This window comes from Arabidopsis thaliana (assembly GCF_000001735.4).
Source record: "Arabidopsis thaliana chromosome 1 sequence".
Classification (NCBI taxonomy): domain Eukaryota; kingdom Viridiplantae; phylum Streptophyta; class Magnoliopsida; order Brassicales; family Brassicaceae; genus Arabidopsis; species Arabidopsis thaliana.
This window is the reverse complement of record NC_003070.9, coordinates 11,711,119-11,733,049: the sequence shown is the minus strand read 5'-3', so window position 1 is coordinate 11,733,049 and position 21,931 is coordinate 11,711,119. Positions and strand designations below refer to the sequence as shown.

At 30.7% G+C, this 21,931-nt stretch overlaps 2 protein-coding genes across 2 annotated transcripts; one reads left to right on the top strand and one right to left on the bottom strand.

Moving 5' to 3' along the window:
* The first annotated feature begins 13,061 nt into the window (after nucleotides 1–13,061).
* On the top strand, nucleotides 13,062–17,903 carry NRT1.5 (nitrate transporter 1.5). Its single transcript, NM_102980.4, has 6 exons — nucleotides 13,062–13,272; nucleotides 13,978–14,092; nucleotides 15,748–15,965; nucleotides 16,059–16,630; nucleotides 16,710–17,208; nucleotides 17,303–17,903. Exons 1-6 carry the CDS (start codon nucleotides 13,243–13,245, stop codon nucleotides 17,711–17,713), a joined length of 1,845 nt encoding a protein of 614 aa, NP_174523.2. The 5' UTR covers nucleotides 13,062–13,242; the 3' UTR covers nucleotides 17,714–17,903.
* On the bottom strand, nucleotides 17,888–21,106 carry PKp3 (plastidial pyruvate kinase 3). Its single transcript, NM_102979.2, has 12 exons — nucleotides 20,615–21,106; nucleotides 20,194–20,460; nucleotides 19,946–20,111; nucleotides 19,721–19,855; nucleotides 19,513–19,623; nucleotides 19,337–19,425; nucleotides 19,187–19,249; nucleotides 18,930–19,105; nucleotides 18,732–18,831; nucleotides 18,497–18,645; nucleotides 18,289–18,397; nucleotides 17,888–18,206 (listed from the first exon to the last, which is right to left on the bottom strand). The coding sequence occupies exons 1-12, from the start codon at nucleotides 20,843–20,845 to the stop codon at nucleotides 18,087–18,089; spliced, it is 1,716 nt and encodes a 571-aa protein (NP_564402.1). The 5' UTR covers nucleotides 20,846–21,106; the 3' UTR covers nucleotides 17,888–18,086.
* Nucleotides 21,107–21,931: the final 825 nt, after the last annotated feature.

Here is a 21,931-nt window from a genome sequence, read left to right as displayed (position 1 = left end):
GAAAATGTAACGTCTTATTTTCTGAATACATATGTAAAAATATATTTGTTTTGTATCACCATACTTAGATATACCAATATTTAACGTTCCAAATAATAATCCAATATAGATCACATGATGATAGATTAAGCATATAGATATAATACTAGATTTTAACCCGCAGTATATCGTGAGAACAATTTATTTTTAAAATTTAGCATATATAAAAGTTTGCAAATTGTATCTATATATTTTATAGTTTACAATTGTTATTAAGTAACGTTCTGCCAAACCCGTTCCACCAACTCGTGTCGTAAAAAAAAATCATTTATTTTATTAAAATTGATCTTATTTATGATAAATTTATGAATCATTGTCTAAATATTTTGTAATTTTGTACTAATTAAATGCTATCAAATATCTCTGCGGTTTGATGATTATAATCGAATTGTTATAGTTATGCAAAAAAGCAATATCAAAAATGATAATTTTGTAGTGATTAAAATGATATTAAATATTTTGGAATTTTTATTTTAGTAACTAATCGTGTAGTTAATGTAGAGAGATTTTGGGAAGATTGTTAAATAACAAATATTTAATTTGAAGATTTTCTTTCTAATTATCAAAAATAAACATTAAAATCCAGTGGCACCCATTGTAAATAAGTCTCAACTACATGATTTATTTCACAAATTGGCTGTAAAAATGTATATGTAAATAAATGCATTCCAAAATTTCAGTTAAAAAATTAATATATTGTTAGAATAAATCACATATCACGTAACAGTTGAATAAAAATAAAATATTATCGAATTGGCTGAAATTATCTTGTTGTGGCCATAAATTATAAAAATTCTAATTTGAATTGCATTTTATGTTATTATCTATATTTGTTTTATGGACAATTTTATTTTCTAAATAAAACGTGGAAGTTCATATATCATTAATAACTGTGTCTTTCTACCAAAAAAAAATTATTAGCTGTTTCACACGACAAAATATATAGATAACATCTTCAACTTTGAAATGATTTGTTTTAATTTAGATTAAGGGGGAACATGAGAATTCGGGTCACACTGTTTTAATTTCCAACTAAACAGTATATATTTTTGTTTTAATTTTAGTATGGTAGTAAAATGGATAATTAGTACCGTACAAAATACATATTTTTCTCGTGTCATATTTCTTAATATTATATAAACTCACTGAGGGCATAAGAAAGATTTATCTAAATACATTTTTTACAAACCCATATATCAATATAATACCGATTTAGATCTATACAAGCTATTACATTTATAATTATATAGTCCACGGGTCTAACAAAATGATAAAACTCTTATAAATTAACTACATTGTTAGGTTTTGCATCTTTGTTGCGTTGCGTGACGTAGCAAACTTGCAAAGTTCTCTCAAAAATGATCTCGTAAGTGATTTGTCTGCTCGAACTTGAGGAAAATAGAAAATGTAAATTGACAGACACGAATTGAAAAAAAGAACAAAAAAAAATGAATGAATTTAAAACTCGATCCAATATACAGATTTTTTTTGCTGCAACTGAATATAGAGATTCTAGCTATTATATAGAAAATGCTTCCTAGAAAATCTTAGCTAGCATTTGTGACTTTTTGCTCCCGCCAATTTTTGTTTTGTAAGAACCCAGAGTGATCGGGTATCAAGACTCAAGAGGATGGAGTATGAATATCGGTGAAAACTTGAACATATCCTAACCCTTTAGAGGATAAAAACTTCTTGAGCGAGGTTCACTTCTTCGCTATTCTAAATTTCTAATCCTGAATCTTCTTACTCATGAATGATCCTGAGTCCTGACTATATTTTCGAGTTTTCTCACGAACAATGAAGACACTTTTTGTTCTACATCCACGTTTGAGGACATATTTGATAAATTAGGAAAGAAGACATAATCTAATCAATATTTGTAACGTGCTAAAGTAAGGACGAACCCCATTGATGTATGAGCTTACATAAGCGAATCAAAAGCCACTAACGGGTTTTTGGTAAACAGCTCGTCGCATATAGTATATAATAGTGTACGCATACATATATATTAACGTAAAGTTGCATCGATTACGATTCCTTATCAAGTAATATATGACATCTTATAGTGCTTTTTTTTGTTTCTTATGGTAATATAGTTTCTTATAGTGTGCATTGTATTGGAGAAATATAATTCTATATCCACGTATTGTTGATTACATAAGCCATTCACTTTTTTTTTTCTTTTTTTTTTAATATAAACTGTGTATAGGAGTTTGAACCTTTGTCCCATAATTTCTTCTGGTGTTCATGGCCAACTGTAGATAATAATACTACGTTTAAGACGTAAATCACTTATCCTAAATGGAATAGAACAAGTGACCTACTCTCACTCTCAGAACCATTAGACCACAATACACACTACTTGGTTGGAATGGCCACTAAATATTTATTAACAAGTCAAAAATAATTTGCTATAATTTTGATACCTTGGTTGAAGGGTCTATTCTGGAAGTTGAAGAGCTAGAATTCGAGTGTTTCCCTAGCAAGTTCAATCATAATTGATTATTTTATATGCGTTAAATGGACAATATATTCAGTTTTTTTTTTAGATTATTGAGATTAGTTTGAGTGTCGACTGATGATAAAAATAATTAATTATAATACAAAACATACAAATATAGAAAGGATACAGTATATATTAAAGACTCGCAAGTTTAGTGCTTGATGAAACATGGAGTCTAGAAAATATAGATTTCCTCTCACTTCTAAGCCAAATTATGCTTGTTAAATCATTTTTTTTTGTTTCTACCTAAAAACAAATCAATCTTAAATATGCTTTTGGATATTAAATATGAGATACGGAATCTAAAGGATAATGCTAAAACGATCCTAATTATGAGTATTGTTATAAATTGGAACACTAAGAAGTGTTTTTGGCGTTGGCTAAGAGATCATGAACTTCGTTATGTCAGCGATATTTGCTCCAAAAAAAAATGATGTCAGAGATAAAGTTTAAACTCTAGAATATGCAGAATTTCAAATGCCTAATGAATATTGATGTGCTTACAAAAAAAAAAAAACGTTCTGATTTTGGTTGATCATTCGTAGAATTATAGATTATATATAACTAGGTAAGTCATCAGTAATATCATATACGTAAATGTTTTTAGCAAATATGTTACATAAGTACTATAGAACACAGTGCGAAAGAAAACATTGAAATACACATAATTTTGTTTTAGCATTGAGATTTATAGCAGTTAGCTAGCCACTACAGAATAAATTATCGAATAGACGATTTTTTCTATAGAATCAACTTAAATTAAAGGATTTTTATTATCAATACGTACGTTTTACTCCACATATTTCCAGATTCGATGTTACCAGTAATAGCTTTAAAGGTTTGCTGTCAAATCAAGACCTAAATTTCTATTTGTCTTCACTTTAACTTGTTTTAATTTAAAAGTAATTAATATGAGAATGCGAGGTTTTATGCAAAATGACATCACATTTGTACAAAGAACAATGAATAACATGAACAGTAATAGACATACTTTCGAGAGACCAACCAAAAATAGGCAAGAATTTACAATAAGACGACATTGACAACAATGTTTCAGAATGTCACTAAAAATCCTATCTATTTGAAAAGCTTTAAAGGAAAATTATAAGAATTGAAAACTGCGATTGCATGGCCGTACTTAATAACAACCACATACACACAAGCCAAGTTGACAAGTAGCCTACTAAGTACTAACTCGTGGCTGATCTTAAGAGTTGAATCGACCCAAACAGTATCCAAGTTAATTTGTTTACAATCTGATTGACTCATTGTCTTTTATTCCAAACAAACAAGATCACAACTGAATTTAGTGCAATTGAAACATATAGAACCGAATAATGAATTAAATGTTATGCAGAGTTTATGTCTTTTTAACTAATATATATACATGAAAATAATCATATATATGATATTGAACTATAACATAATATTATTTAGACCTGTACCAAATTAATTAATTTAATTTACGATAATTATAGTTTATAACAACCTAAAATCGAAAGCATTTTTAAAATAATACAACTTAGTTATATGTTTATTTGCACCCTTAGTCTCGTTTGTTTGGATTTTCATGGTTCTGAAATTCTCCTTTACGGGCTTATTATTGTTAAGTGGAACATTTTGTTTAAGGCTATTCTGCTTGGAACAGAAGCGAGGATGCCAATCATTTATCGTTCAACAATTATTGATGCTAAATGTTTGGCCTTAACGATCTTGGAGGCTTTATTTCCTTCTATTTTGGTTTCCACTAGGACTACCAAGCTAAAGACGTTGTTTTTTTTTTTATCGATTTCACTTGTTTTGTATGCTATTTTAATTTGGATGAATTGTGAGTTCATCTTTATCCAAAAGTCTCTATTTGAGTATTGTTGTTGTTTTTTTAGCTTTACCATTAATTTACTCGACCAATATATTGGTTGATGTCTTGGATTGTTTGGCTTCTTGTAACTATATTAATTGTATCCTCTCTTAGTAAAAGTAAACTCTTATGATTTGAGTGGATAATTAGTTTATCCAAAACAAAATAGTTTGACAGCCGTATGCAATTGGTTGAACGTACCAGATTTGGAAATTTGACTTAAAACTACCGGTTCCGTGCTTGGTGAACCAATAAACCTATCATTTGAAAAGTAAATGACCTTTCATTAACCATTAAGATGAATAGAGCCGTACGTGAAGAGTCATTTTAGACATTTAAAGAAGGATAATCTATTTCCCAATGGTGTCATTAAAGAGCCATAATTGCGATTATACAGACCAATGAATTACTAGTATTATTTATGAACTTTATATACAGCTCATCAATAGTTGTCGACCGCAACGAGACATGTCACGCTACATATATATGGATTGATAAAATAACACAAAAATATTATAAGTGGTGCAAACTTACCAAATTTTGGCGAGGCAAAAGTTTGATAAACTAAAGTTACTATATAAAATAATCTACGGTTATAAGATAATGGATGTTGCATATGCATAAGTTGAAAACTTGGCTAATGATTAGTACGTAATTTATTTAAATGTGAAAAGTAAAACTAGTGTCTAGTGGCGTAGACAAAAGAGCCAAGTGTACTAATTGAAAACAACGAGAACTCTAAAATTGAAACAAAAAAGCATTGTAATATGGAAGAATTAGGTCATGATTTGCTTTCTATTTTAATTATTTTCCAAAATACTATAGTCGATAACGTAATACGTAATGATGAACAAATGTCATTAATAGTAAAACGTAATCATATCTATACAAGATAAACAATTAATTGTTTCCTTAAATATGATTAATCTGTTTGAGTCACACACATCCTAAGCTCTGGATTCTAATGATTTGTTAGTGGATAATTAGTCATACATATATACATTATAGATATTTAACATTATTCTAATATTGATGAATGTATTAAACTTACAGACTAATAAGTTTTAATGATCTTCATCAAAAGGAAAAAAAAGGTTTTGAAAGTATGGATTAACATTTTCTTTAACAATTTGAATTTTGGGTTGAATAAAAACTAATCGAGCAATCTCAGATCAAAAGGAAGCTTTGATACCATGCCAAATTTGATAAATTGCTATGTATTTTTTATGATGAAAATGAAGGCTCACAAAATATTGAGGATGGAGTCTTTGATTAAACTAACTAAAAAAGAAAAGGAATATACATGAAAAGAAGACCTTTCGTGTCTTCTAGTCTTTAGTATAATTGAAATCTTCCAAATCTATCTTAATCAGCTTGCACCGTCTATTATTTGTCTGAACCAAACAATTTTGGCCACACCAAATCTATGGATCTACAAACAATCTCTTTAAAAGTTATATTGTACCCTTACCACGTCGTTTTGCTCGTTGTTACGAAAGTATAATAGCGTCATTTAATTTAAGTTTATAAATAAATGAATAAAACAGCAAATTCTCGTATGGCTTAGGGTTCAATTATCTGTAGATTAGACCAGTTCCGTCTGTTTGTAACCTAATCTAGTCCAATTCTTAATTTTTAGTCCACAGTCCACTATAGTGATAAGTGAAGCCGATGATGTAATTTATCACACAATGAACAGTATGTGTGGACCTGAGGCTTTGTGGATGATGGAGTAAGTATATATAGTGGACGGGACTGTGTCCTTTTTTATTTCTAGGGTTTCTATTGGCCCAAAATTCACTATTGTCCTATCTTTTATACAATCATTATGCTTTCAAATTAAAATTTCTATCACAATTTTTTCCTCGTATAGATATATTTATTGAGAACTTGACTCAGTTAATCTTCTTGGCGGTATCCGATGGATACATTCTCATGCCATTATTATATTAACTTTGAAAGGAGAAGTATTTTTTTTTGTGTGCGTTCTTTAGTGTTTTTGTCTATGAACCATCCACATTTTTCATTTACAATTAGTTTGTAGTTTTCGTTTTGTTTCCAAGACGATATTTTACTCTAGAAAGCTCCAAAGCTACTCGACATGCATTATACGAGTTATTTTTCAACATGAATTTTTTTTGTACGTGCATTGAAATTCATTCTTAAGATTATTTATCCGTCATAGAATATCTATACATTAATATGATTTAACTACAAAAATATTGCTTGAAATATTTTGAAACATGTGCATCTTGATGTTATATGCAATCAAATCTACTAATAAGTGTGAGTTGATCTCATATCCAAAAGTTATCTCAAAAGTGTAGGATTGTCACACACTCATATACTAGTACACAAATCTTCCAAATTTATATGCGGAACAAATAGTTCTAACAAAATCAAATATTTAACTGTAGAAAATAATCAAAATGGTACTTAAACCAATATTTTGCACCATCGCATCTACTCTCTATAACTCATAAACCTGTATGGTTTAACTTCCTCTCTGGTGTGGTTTAATTTGAAAACATTGGTAATAAAAAAGAAAGAAAAAAGCAACATAATCTCAAATAAATAAATAAAAGCAACATAATCACCTAGTTTGTTACAAACAAGTGAACCGAACTTAGGCATTAAGAATGAAATCAAGCGAGAAAACATTATTTAAAAAGCACTCACACGATAGAAAAAAAAAATGAAATCTACCCAGCTCTATTATGAGCTGTGAATATATATGACTTGGACCAATGAAATAAATTTAAAGTGGAGCTAAGCAATGTGCTAATTCAGGTTATTGTCTCCTTCAGAGGCAAATAGAGTGATTATGACCGAATTTCACCACAATTTGTTAACCTATTATCTTCTTCTTCTAAAAATAAATTAGTTTTTAAAATTAATCTGGTATGGATGTTGATGTCTTAATAAAATAAAATAAAAATAAAACAAAATAAACCAATAGCTATATACACAAACAAGTGAAGTGGGATCCAACTCGAGCTCATGCGGACTTTTTACATATTTATATTAAGTTTTGTAAGAACATTTTTATCAATTAATTGCTCTATTGTGCATATGGGGACATTGGTAAAGCCTCATGATAAGTGATTTGTTCTTGATTCTCTACAGCTTTAATTTATTATTTTTTCTTATCAAAAGCAGATTTTTTTGAATGGATGTTGTTTTATTTAAAAACCAAAAAGGTGATTTGGTTACGTAAGAGAGAAAAATTTGATAAGTAAGTGGGTGGACGTAATACGAGCAATTGCTTTTCAGTTTGTACATATGCTGTTAAAATCGACCTTAATTATTTTCATGCCATTTTTTCAATTTAAATTATAATTTTTTGTATTTTTTAGCTTAAATTTATATAATTTTTAAATAACAAATTTAAACTATATAACTATTAGCCAATTTAATAGAGCTTTTTGTATTTGTTATTATTTTTATTTAATTGGCTAACGATTATACAGTTCAAGTTTATTAGATTATTTAATAATAATAATGTCGAAATTATCTAGCAGTTACATAGTTTAGGTTTGTTATGTAAAAATTGCTTTGGTTCGGATAAACAAATGTATAAAGTAGGAGTGTGGATAAAAAGAATACCCCATAGAAATAGATGAAATTGATTTTGGCTGTTTATCGTCATTTAATGTTTTGTACAGTTCTCTTGTACTTGATTACTCCATAATTTAACTAGTTGATTAGTTTCGATATGAAAGGTTTCACTTTCACCTGCAAATATATGTGCATATCATCGTTAATGGTTTCTTAAACTTAGAAATTATGAGGTGTTGACGTATACTTCTCTTCCGATAAGAAGCATGACAAGTTTTTGACCGGAAACATATCATCCTCCATAAAACAAACAATGACAGTAAAATTGATTTCAAATTAATTATTATCTAATCAACATCTTTAGATTTTGAAAGTGCTCAGAATATCAAATATTTGGTAAATTTCGAATTTTAGCACTAATATAAAACTAGCTAGTATAGATTAACCCTAAAATTATCCAATATTTTTAGAAAAACTTGGTGGCGGTTTGGAACCACTTTTAGTGCGTTTCCATTTATAGTTTTCTTTTAACCATTGTAGTTTAAAGTTGGCGTTTGAGTCTAAAAATAACTCGATCGCTTTAGAGTTATACTTTTTTCAAATTTTGTTAATTACGTATCATTCTAGTGAAGAATACTTTTAAATACCCCAAAGTCCAATGAAACTAAATTACAATATATATTTAAAAAAACTTACAATACTATATGGAAAACAAAAAACAATGGGCATAATTAACTTTACATGGAATATTAAAGTTAAAAAAGAAAAAAAAAAAAAAAAAACTTTACATGGAATTTTTTGTGTGTGTTCCCAAACAGTGCTCATTTTATTCCACAATTGTAATGGAGAAGATGATTGCTTTTAAAGAACTTCCTTTATTTTTTCCTATGATAGGTAAGATCAACTGATCATAGTAACATGACACATTTTCCATTTGGCTTCTTTTAAAAGTTAAAAACATAATTTTTAGAAATCAAATGTCATTGTCTAACTCTATCATTTCGACCAAGAACATGCACCTATAATCTTTTTGTAGTATGTGTCTTTATGTGGATCCATACACTCTTTTTCCCCACAAATCTGATCAATGGCAATAAAAACTACCCTGAAATTGATTTCACCATCTATATAATCAAAACGAAAATGAATTTCGAAGCGTATTTATTAGAAACTTATTTTATACGAATTAAAAATTGAAAACAGTGTTTTTGGTATCTGTAACCCTTAAGCTCGGCATGTTAAGAACCCACTAAATATTGTTTACTCAATTTAGTTATACTTTGTATTGTTTGGAATTTTTGTATAAATCTAACAGAAATTCTGTTTAAGGAAAAAAAATCTTGGGAATCTTTTTCCCCCAACGAAATGCCCATTTATAATATAGTAGTTCTATTTGATCAAAACAAAAATATATAGTAGTTCTATAAAGCAGTAAACTAATTCACTGGCTAATCGAATATTTACTAGTTAATTAATGTCTAAACGACCTAATTTATCAACTAAAAGGTTACTGACTGGTCACTCATGTCGATTACTAGTCGATTATATTTTTTACCGGCTTGCTTAACTCATAATCATGTACTAGTATTTTACTTGTTTTGAATAAACGAAAGTCATAGAATAGTTGTGGTGAAAGTGAAACTCTCTTTTCATTTCTTTTTTTGTGCAATGTACTAAATAAAAAAGTAAATGTCGATCGACTCGCATATTTAAGAACCAAGACACTGATAACTAAATAATTGAAAAACTACTTGGTTGCAGAATTTACACGTATAAATGCATATGTACCATCCTGTTCAAGTCTGTTTTTTTGTCTGTTTTCAATTCGATATTAATTCTTAATGATTTTGATATTTCGTTTTTCTGGTCCACACTAGGGAAAATTGAAAACAAAAGCTGAAAAATCGAAATCTTAGGAAAGGAAAAAAGGAAGAGAAAGTAATGTCAACGTCATTGATTTAAAGTAACATTAACAGAACAAAATTCATTTGAACAAAAAAAAAAAAAATATATATATATATATATATATATATATATATTCACCAGAGACATGAATTAAACAAAGAGAAAGTATAGAAAGTTGAAGGCATGCTTGCGTTTAGTTAGGTTGTACATAGACGATATATTGTCGGTAGAAATCTCTACATGTTGATCCCAAAAAACCACTGATCATATATATATTTGTATATTATCGTCCTTGTGATATTCTAGTCATGACCTAGCTTGTTATACATTTGTGTTTTGAAAATTAACTTTTACAAAAATGATAGAGATTCTTTACAATTAGTAATATGATTTTAAGTTTGAGTGATGAAGAACTGGTAGTGCTGTAATTTATAAGTATAGTAATGGTTTATATATATGCCTTTGCCCAAAAATATTAAGAGTTTAATAATGTCCTCTCTCGAAATGAAAACTATGCGTTTCCAGAAACAAGGTGTGTGTTACCAAATGCAACTATTGTTTTACAAATGAACTTAAAATTTAAGCCACGCCACTATGACATAAATAGTTCTGTTTTTAAACTGTCTGTTATGCTATAGTTTTCTAATAATAAAAAGTTAGTTGTTTTTAATCATGGGATTTATCATTTAAATAAATATATGTTCTGTGTTCAAAACAATAAAAATAAATAAACGTTCTAATTTAACATAAACTAGATTCTGACCCCGCATATGTGCGGGTTTTATATTTTAAAAAATGTATTGGAATATATTTTTAGTGAAAGATATTGTAGTGTGTAAATTATAATATGCATAGAAAAATTGTATAGTGTTATTTATGATACAATAACTAAATTTTTTATTAATTTATATTATTTATATTTCATTTGTGTTTTGCATAGTAAATCGAATGTTAGATTTGTTTCTATTTGCGGAATAATATAGAGATATTTGGAAAATCTGTGTATTTTTGTTAGTTTGATGTATATACAAATTAATTGATTTTGTTTGAAATTTGATCAATTAGATGATATAATGTAAACTTTACTCCGCGGTACACCGTTGTTCGATTTTTTTGTAACTAAAAATTCGAATTTTAAGTTATAGTTGTTTTGTAAATATTGTTTCTTTTGTTTAGTGTTTAAGATTGTATAATTGTGTTAAAATTGTTAATTCTAAGATTACACTCGTAGATTATCATCCCGTATGAGTATCAACCCAAACTCGTTCCACCAGATAACTTCATTTCGTAAAATTAAATAATATTTTTATTATTTTAAATATTCTTATTGTAATATATTAAAAATCAAGGGATTGACCTGTGGTAGATCTTGGATTAATATATTTAAAAATAATTTGTGATTTATAAATTTATGATATTGAAGTATATAAAACCGATATTTAATGTATACCTTTCAATAATTATATAAAGTATATTTTAAAAGTCAAAATTTGTATAAATTGATATTGCAACCTCATGAAATCGTAGTGATTTACACGTAGGGTACCACAAGCTAATTTTTATTTTATTTTTAATAAACTGATAAATTTGTTGATTTTAGTTAAAATTAAAACATAAATTAAGTTATATTTGTTTTGTTTATTGTTTCAGATTGTATAACTATATTTTGATTGTTAATTCCATAATTTTATCTGTTGTATAATATTGACCAACACCCGGCTAGTTTTTTGTAATCTAATGTTGACCCTGAAAGAAAAATCTATAAGCATACGCATAAATGGATAGTAAAATTAGGAGATAAATATCATTAGAACATGAAGTAATTTACATATGAATCTCTATCTATTTTTTTAAGGAATCAATATTCTAGATTGATTGTGAGGCAATATGAATGTATGCATAACATTTATAAGAGATAGATTGTACATAAAATTAGATTTTAATTTGGATTCAATTTTAGCTTTACTGGAAAAAAACTAATCTGAATTACATATTTTAAATTTAGGATAACGAAAATATTTTTTTTTAAAGCTAAAATTAGATCTCAACGATTTTGGTATGTTTTTAAATTAAACTTATCCTTATACATTATCGCAAATATGGTAGTCATTATTGTTCGAATACAATTAATGATCTGCCAAAAAAATCATATTAGTGATGGTTCTCATTTTGAATATTTGCATTAAAATTTTTAAATATTGGTATTTAAACTTTGTTTTACTATTTAAAAATAAATAAATAATTTAATCTAGTATAATGAATATTTCAAAAGCTTGTAACTATTATAATACGTTTAAAAATATATTTTCTTTTATATAATTCAAATTTAGCTTAGTGATATATTTTTAAAATAATGAAAATTACTTGTTTTAAAAAAAAAGTACTTTAAACGTTTATATCATTTAAATTCTAATTAAAATATTAAATATATACTGAAACCATTTTCTAGATAATTACAAATCTAAAATCCAAAAATTTTCTTAATTTATTGATTTAAATCATTTTTTAAAAAAGAAAAATTGAAGATATTTATTTAGTTGGAGTAGTTGTTAATTTACTAAATTACCCATGCAAAAATATTCATTTAGTTAGTTTTAAACTACCCTTACAATGTTGTAGTTCACACAATGCTTCCCAATTAATAGTATACATGTGTGATCACGAGTGTTCAACATAAAATATAATGTAACTTCAGGAATAGAAAGATATTCTTTTTTCTTTTAGAATTTGAAATCTAAATTGGATATAAGAAATTATTCGAACCTTCAATTTTTTCAGTCTATACGTACTTATTTAATTTAATGTGGTACCTCTTTTTTCTAACAACAAATATTTTGGGATTTTCCGTTGTAGTGAAATTTATAGAATCATTAATTAAATCTATTTCTACCAAACGTTTAAGTTTTGCTACGAAAATAAATAAATAAATATCCTCCGACCATCAGCCTCAGCCACATCCCCAAGTTTCGAAAGCACAAGAAGCCTTTCAGCGCCAGAGAAAACAAAATTATTGGGTGGAAAATGCAAATATTGATTTCCTAAATAATTAAAATTGTGCTTTTGAGCTTTTTTTTTCATCGTGCTAAAGTATTTTTTCAGAAACAAAACAATTAAAAATAGATATTGGGCATGTGAGTGTCCCATGTAAAATCAGAACCGTTCAAATCATCTTCCAAACTTCTATTTATTCTCAACATTCTCTTCTCTACAACACCCAAGCTTGAACTTGCTTTCTGCTTCTTCCTTCTTCGTCCTTTGTTTTAATTCTCTCATATCACTTACGAAAAGAAGAAAGAAAAAAAACACCAAAACTAAAGAGAAATTTCGTTATCACTCTCTTGCCAAAACTCACATACATATAATCATATATCATCGCAAAATGTCTTGCCTAGAGATTTATAACAAAGACGTAAGTAATATTTAAGCTTGTCCCTTCAATTGTTTCTTTATTTTCTTTGATATATTAATCAGAGTTTGAAGTAATGGACCTTTGCTTTTCTTCCTTATAAGATTTTGATTATCTGATTAAGGCTCTTGTTTCTTGAATTTCATATGTGACTACAAAAGGAAATATTTTCTTTTTAAGTTACTCATTGTTATAGTAAAAACTTTCTAAGCTTTTGGTGGCTCAAGAAGAGCATGATCAAAAGGACATGCTTAGTGCAATGGAAAGTCACGATCTTTATGTGCAAAAACTTAGCTCAACATCTTTTCTTTTTCTTCAAATTTCTTTTTAATACACCATACTTTTTAATTAATTAGCTCTATTATATCTAATCTTCTTAATTTAAATATATAGATGTAAGTATTTTTCCGTTTAGTGCTGTCATTGAAAGTTGAGAATGATTCCAAATGATCTTGAAAATTGTGTATACGAAACGAGAATTACGTGCCAATACAAAAAGTAAGAGTTAAAAAAAAAAAACGTTTTTAGTTTTTGGTTAAGTTCCGGAAAATACAAAACTATCGAACTCATGAATCTTCTCCATATCAAGAGCACAAAAGGTTGTAGAGACTAGTAGATAATTAGGCATATAAAGCATCTTTCTATATATTTATAGATAAATTGATGTGTGTGTATCAGTTAATTAAATTTAACTAAATGAAAATGCAGACGATGAAGAAGAAAGAAGGAGAAGAAGAAACAAGAGATGGGACAGTGGATTACTATGGTCGTCCCTCTATTCGTTCTAACTCAGGCCAATGGGTTGCTGGCATCGTCATTCTTCGTATGTCTCTCTTCCCTAATCAAAATTACAATTTAACTATATATCAAATTGAAATAAATATATAGTTTTGCTAAGAAATCAACTCTAGAATATAAACCAAAGCGGAGGAAAATATATGATCGACACCTTAAAACATAGAATCTTTTATTTTATTTTATTTTGTTCTTCACGTCCTTTTCTCAAAGATACCACATGCAAACTCATAGCATCTTTGCATAAGGTATATTCAGTGCCGGTCCCTATATAATTCATGGATTCAAATCATTAGTATGGCTTAATACATGATTTGTATATTTCTACACACATGTTTACATTATTTTGTATATAAAATTATGTGTAGCGTATAAATTGAGATATATATCCCGACAAAAAAACGTATGAATTGAACTGACAAGGGAAAAAAACTAGATACCGATATGATGTATATCTAAAAGTGTGTAGATTGATTGATATGCATACTTATCTTTGAGGTAATAAGTTATCAGAAACTAGGAAAGTGACAATAGAACCAACATTAATAACTAGAATTAACTTCGAATTTTACGTGAACGTGTCAAGACATATCCATGTGTTCGAACGTACGCTGCATGTTTTGGTAGAAAAACCCCAACCACATGACAAATGCATATAATTTTTTGTTGTATAACGGACGCATCATTAATGAATTTCCAGACTTATCTAGTAAATTTCCCATAAATTCTTGCTATTTTTTATTTATTAATTATAGGGATCCCAACAATTATAGTACTTATGTAAAGCAAAAAGAATACTTATGATGAAAAATAGTTATTATATAATAAACATATGTGTACTTTTCAATCATTTTCTCCAAAAAACAAAATACTAATAATTCAAACGCAACTAATGTGATGTAAGAGATCTGAATGATTGAGTGTTTTTGTTAAAATTAATGGATCTAGTTTGTCATTTAGAAAATAACTGAAAGTGAAAACATTCAGATTTGTAAGTGATTCTATATATGGAGATAGATATTTAGGTTTTTTAAAGATACTTTTATGGAATTTAACCAAAAAAAGGAAAAAAAGTTATTTTGAGAAAGTCGACACTAATAAATTAAAATAAGTGCAAGGAAAGCATGTGTTAGTGGAATTACGTTGCCTTACACGTAATTACCCATCTCGTCGTCCCATGACGTTGGCTTTTGCCACGTCCACTTCTTCACATTTTTCTCCTAACATTTTCAAATTTTGCTTTACAAAATTATGTTACTATTAAATTATATTTTAAGAATATTACACAAAGCATTTATTTTTATACAAAGTACAATTTAAGAGATTCTAGTGGGTTTTCTTTTTGGTTTGATGATTTATTAGTAGAGTCCACGTAATAGTTTTAATAATTATTATTAGTTAACGATTTGTATTTCGCATGAAGAATTTAATTTGCTAAAATTGTAGTTATTTGTAGATTTCATTATCATTTTTTTATTTGATTTCGTTAGAAGGTGGAACAATAATGAAGTAGTCATTAAATACAATCCAACCAAAGAAATGTTAACATCATCTTGACGAACACGGAACAATTATTAACAATCATTCATTCAATTCTTTCATCTATTCTGGTTTCTTTCAAATCAATAATAATTTGGTTAACTCTCTCTAAACCGGGTTCTAATCTAATTTTCCGGTTAACAGTGAACCAGGGGCTGGCTACACTAGCCTTCTTTGGAGTTGGAGTGAACTTGGTGCTCTTCCTAACTCGCGTTTTGCAGCAGAACAACGCAGACGCAGCTAACAACGTTAGCAAATGGACAGGGACTGTTTATATCTTCTCATTGGTTGGAGCGTTTCTCAGCGATTCGTATTGGGGTCGTTACAAGACTTGTGCTATCTTCCAAGTCATTTTTGTCATTGTAAGTAATAGCAACTATCAAAATGTGATTCATCTTTTTTAAGTTGGAACGTTTTAAGCTCATAAGAACGCTTTTTTGGATGTGAAAACGCAGGGACTTTCATCGCTATCGCTATCATCATACATGTTCTTGATTAGACCAAGAGGTTGTGGGGACGAAGTCACGCCTTGTGGTTCACATTCCATGATGGAGATCACAATGTTCTACTTCTCGATCTACTTGATCGCATTGGGATATGGCGGTTACCAACCAAACATTGCAACGCTTGGAGCGGATCAGTTCGATGAGGAGCATCCTAAAGAAGGGTACTCGAAGATTGCGTTTTTCAGCTACTTTTACCTTGCTTTAAACCTCGGATCGCTCTTTTCGAACACCATCTTGGGGTATTTTGAGGATGAGGGAATGTGGGCACTCGGGTTTTGGGCATCCACTGGCTCTGCTATCATTGGGTTGATTCTTTTCCTTGTTGGAACACCGAGATACCGATATTTCAAGCCCACGGGGAATCCTCTTTCGAGGTTTTGCCAAGTTTTGGTCGCTGCAACGAAGAAATCATCGGTGGAGGCACCATTAAGAGGGAGAGAGGAGATGTATGACGGAGACAGCGAAGGGAAAAATGCTTCAGTTAACACAGGGAGAAGGATAGTGCATACCGATGAATTCAAGTAAGTCACCAAAAATTGCAGTTTCACCATATACTTCAATGCCATGAAGTGTTCTAACATGTTCCTTTTGGAATTTCAGGTTCTTGGACAAAGCAGCGTACATCACAGCTAGAGATCTAGATGACAAGAAACAAGACTCAGTGAACCCATGGAGGCTCTGTCCAGTGACACAAGTCGAGGAAGTCAAGTGTATTCTTAGACTGATGCCAATTTGGCTCTGCACTATAATCTACTCAGTCGTCTTCACTCAAATGGCCTCTCTCTTTGTGGAGCAAGGCGCTGCAATGAATACCTCTGTCTCAGATTTCAAAATCCCCCCGGCAAGTATGTCCAGCTTCGACATCCTTAGCGTCGCTTTGTTCATATTCCTGTACCGCAGAGTTCTCGAGCCAGTAGCCAACAGATTCAAAAAGAATGGATCAAAAGGAATCACCGAGCTTCACAGGATGGGAATCGGACTTGTGATTGCTGTCATAGCTATGATTGCAGCCGGGATTGTGGAATGCTATAGGCTTAAGTATGCAGACAAGAGTTGTACTCACTGTGATGGCTCAAGCTCCTTAAGCATCTTCTGGCAGGTAATGAACACAGACCTTAAAACTCACTTTGGTCCTAAAATCAACAACTTACAAAAGAAACTTCCGAGTATTGACACTCTTCTACTCTTTGCAGGCTCCACAATACTCACTCATCGGGGCATCAGAAGTGTTCATGTACGTGGGTCAGCTTGAGTTCTTCAACGCGCAAACACCAGACGGACTAAAGAGCTTCGGGAGCGCTCTGTGTATGATGTCAATGTCAATGGGGAACTTTGTTAGTAGCTTGTTGGTAACAATGGTGGTGAAGATCTCAACAGAGGATCACATGCCTGGTTGGATTCCAAGGAATCTCAACAAAGGTCACTTAGACAGATTCTATTTCCTCCTGGCTGCGTTGACGAGCATTGACCTGGTGGTATACATTGCATGTGCAAAATGGTACAAACCTATACAACTAGAAGGAAAAGATGAGATGCAAGACATGAGTGATGATGACTATGACACCGAGAGTGAAGAGGAACGAGAGAAGGATTCTAAAGTCTAACAAATGTGTGTTTGGTTTTCAGTTTTCCGGTGATGTAACAGCAAACTGATTCATAAATAAAAGGCTAAATCGGATCAGTCTTTTTCGTCGAAAAGACTTCTTCTTTAAACTCCTAAGCTCTAAAGACTTAACTGTAATGTGTTATATGGGTTACTCTTACCAATAAGTAATCAGATGAGATAGACAGAAATCCTCCATGACATATCAAACATTTAGGTACTAAACTATAACCAGAAAAAAAGCTTCAATAACTTAAAATTTTATATGGTTGTTTGATTCACTGTGAGTGATTCAAAAAAATATGGATCGAACTGTGTAAGAGAAAGAAAGCTGAGTAAAAGCAAGATGTTGTGTAGCTCAAGAAGTAAAAACATCATCCACCTATCTTTATCTTACGGACTTGTATGAGATGTGTTGATTCTTCACGCCAAATGGGTTGCGAGCCACTTTGGACAAGAGTTACATGTTGTCCTTCCTTGAGCATATTCTCGTCCTGAGTGATGTATAAGTTAAGTGTAAGCAAAACTGCCGAAAATGTAATGTTTGATAGATGAGAAGGTACATGGTTAACGTACCTGTAAGAGTTTGAGAGACCGGGCATATGTATCTTCTGCATCATCCGAGAACTCCATATATATAGGCATGACACCTTGATAAAGAGCAAGCCTTTGCATTATTCTTCTCCTAAAGGAAATAAACCAAAAGATCGATCAAAACCCATTTCATCGATTAAAAGTTGCATACATAGGACATTTCCTGATTGACAGATGAACAAACACTTACTGGTTTGTGAAGGCGAAAATTGTTGCAGATGGGCGGTAGTGGCTTAGAAGCACTGCCATGGATCCGGTTCTCGTAAATACAATTAGCGGTGAGCTCAGTGTATTTGCCATTATAGAAGCATGAAAAGCAAACATTTGGCCCATGTGACCCTGTAACAAAAATATCATTATTAACACATTCACATTTGCCTAACATATCATATATAATATTTCTGATATGAGGAATGTGTGAGTACCTTGTAAGCAGTGGTACGGGATGCCGAGGTTCTGACAGGTAGACTTGCCTCGGTTCTCAACGCCACAGTATGCATTACGTTAACAGCTTTCAGCGGAAACCTGACATCCGAGAATTAAAACCAAAGAACATTCAAGATCACATGACATGGTAAGTTATATTGACGTCAAAAGGTAAGGCTTTAATTAGAAATACGAACTTTCCATGTGCGGTTTCACCAGAAAGCATGATAGCATCTGCGCCTTCACGTACTGCAATTGCAATGTCAGAGACTTCAGCTCTTGTAGGCGTTGGATGATTAATCATACTCTCTAGCATGTTTGTGGCAACAATCACTGGTTTATGAATGCTTCTACACCTTCTGATTATTTCTTCCTAAAATTAAGACACAATAGCAAATGCATAAATACCAACAGAGTCTAAAGTAATGTTTCAGAAACCAAGTCTTGGATTTACCTGTAACAACGGGACCTCTTCAATGGGAAGTTCAGCTCCAAGATCTCCACGAGCAACCATTGCCTGAAAAAGCATTGATAATTATATAAGCTAAGGCTCTGCGCTAAGTATCAACATATAAACTCTGACAGAAAAGACTTTGAAACCAACCCCATCACAAGCAGATATGATAGAAGGAAGATTCTTTATAGAGTCTGCACTTTCAATTTTCACAATCACCGATATGTCTGCACTGCAGGCTATAAATGTTTTTGGAAATCTTCTATTAGTTTCACAGAAATTTCACCAAAGATAATAGGAGAGTGAAGAAAAGGGACCAGGCTTACTTTTGAGATAGTTCTTCAACTCATGGACAACTTTAGCATCCTTAACAAAGGAGACGGCGTAGAAATCGACTTGGTTGTCCACTCCAAATTTTATGTCTTCCCAATCTTTGTCTGCGTGGAGTTAAAACCAGAATATAACCACTCAAAAACATTTTATTAGAAAAGCTCCTTGATGCAAGATATTGGAAAAACATCAGCTGGTATCAACCTGTAATGGATGGAAGAGTCGCACTCTTTCCTCGAACATTCAAGTGACGTCTAGATTGAAGCTCTCCACCATCAATAACCACACACTTCACCAAATCACTCGTCTTTGATTTAACAGCTAACGACATCATTCCACCTAATATAAAAAACACAAGAAGCCATCTCTCATTACAAAATGAACTAAAACAAAGACTCCAACAAACCACAAAGATACAAGTACTCTTACCATCCACCAAAAGTATATCCCCAACTTCAACATCGTTCACAAAATCATCATAATTTACACTAACAGTGTCTTTAAGCGAAACACCTCTCTTGATAGTAAAGTTAAACTCTTGACCCTCTTCAAGAAATATCGGCTGCGGTACATCCCCGCTTCGAACCTCAGGACCCTTCACAAAACAATACCACACAAATACATTAAAACTCAAAACTTTCATAACAATTCCATCACAAGAGACAAAAAGAGCATACCTTTGTATCCAACATAATAGCAATAGCTTTGTCAACAAACAAAGAATTATACTCCTTAACTAAATCAATAGTTATCTGATGAGAAGCATGATCACCATGAGACATATTCAAACGAGCCACATTCATTCCAGCTTCCGCGAGTTTCCAAATCATTTCCCTAGAACTCGAAGACGGTCCAATCGTACACACAATCTTAGTCTTCCTCCTTGAATCATTACTACTTGTTCTTGAATCAGCCAATCTATATGATGAAGAATCCAAAACTCCCTATACACAATAAACCCCAAATTCAAAATAGTAACAAATCAGATTGAATCCTAATAAGACATTTTCTATAAAGAGAATCAAACAGAACGTGACTAACACGAAAACAAAAATTAGCAATTAAGGGGAAAGAAGAAAAAGAGACGAATTCACTCACCACATCAAAAGCACCGTTCTCTGCATAAGCTTTAGGTTTGCGGCTATCTTCGGAGATTTTAATCGATCTAACGGAGAGAGAACATTGACGGAGAGAGATACTAGTAGACCTAACTCCGGCGCCGATTAGTGTTCTCCGGAGAGGTGATAGGGAAACTCCAATGTTTCTGGAGGAAGAGAGAACCTGAGGATCTACAGTCATTCCCGAGGAGATTTGACCATAAGCAGCCATGAGCAGAGAAACCTGAGGAACAGAGGAGATGCAGAGGAGAGACAGAGAAGGAGGGGCGGAGAAAGAGAGAGAGAGAGGGTTTTGGTTTCTTCTATTGGTTTGTTTGTTTGGTAGACAGTTACACTGAACCCTCTGAGTCAGAGAGAACCAGTGAATATTTTCTCACCTAAATTCGCATATACAAAAGTTTATATTATATCTTCTTTTGTCTGTTTATAGTATATACTATAAAGTTTTAATGAAATGGAAATGTACAAAATTTCAACAAATGAACGAATTTGTTGTGTGAAAGGTAAGATTATAATGTCGGTCTAAAATCAGATTAAATGATTGAGATATTTTGTGAAGTAGATACTTTTTACAAAAATAATTTGTAAAGTAGGTAGTTTTTTTTATAAATATGGAGAATAGACACATTTCTTTTTCTTCTCTAATTTGTAAATGACCTTTATAACCTTCTCTTGTTTTGTCATGTAATCAAATAAAGACAAAACTTACTTTTTCTTTTTCTTATTTTTACTTATACATATTTAGTTTGTTTTGCTATAATTTTTTTTTAAAATAATTACCATAAAAACATATAATCTTTAAAAGATTTATATGAATCTAAAAAATCTAATTTTGTTATCTATCATAAATATGTAACATTTTCTTTTATTTAATCTCAACCTCGTGGTGTACGCGATATTATAAAAAAGTGGTGTACAAATAATAGTGTATGTAGAAAATGAATAATATTGATCTAAGAAGTAATACACGTAATACGATATATGACAATGTATAAAGTGGTGTACAAACGACAATATATAGCGGTGTACAACTATATAATACAATGGTATACGGAGATGATATAAAATATGGTGTACATAATATTAATAGTATATATGAAATGATGAGATAATGAGTCATACCATATATCACCTCGTACACCATCTACAATACCGTATACCTTCACCTACTTTGTACACCCCATATACAAAAAATAGAACCATTTTTGTCAAGTGATAATGTACAAAACAAAGTTTAAATAATAGTATACGAGATTAGTGTACATAAAAGTATACAAATATTAGTACACTATCATGG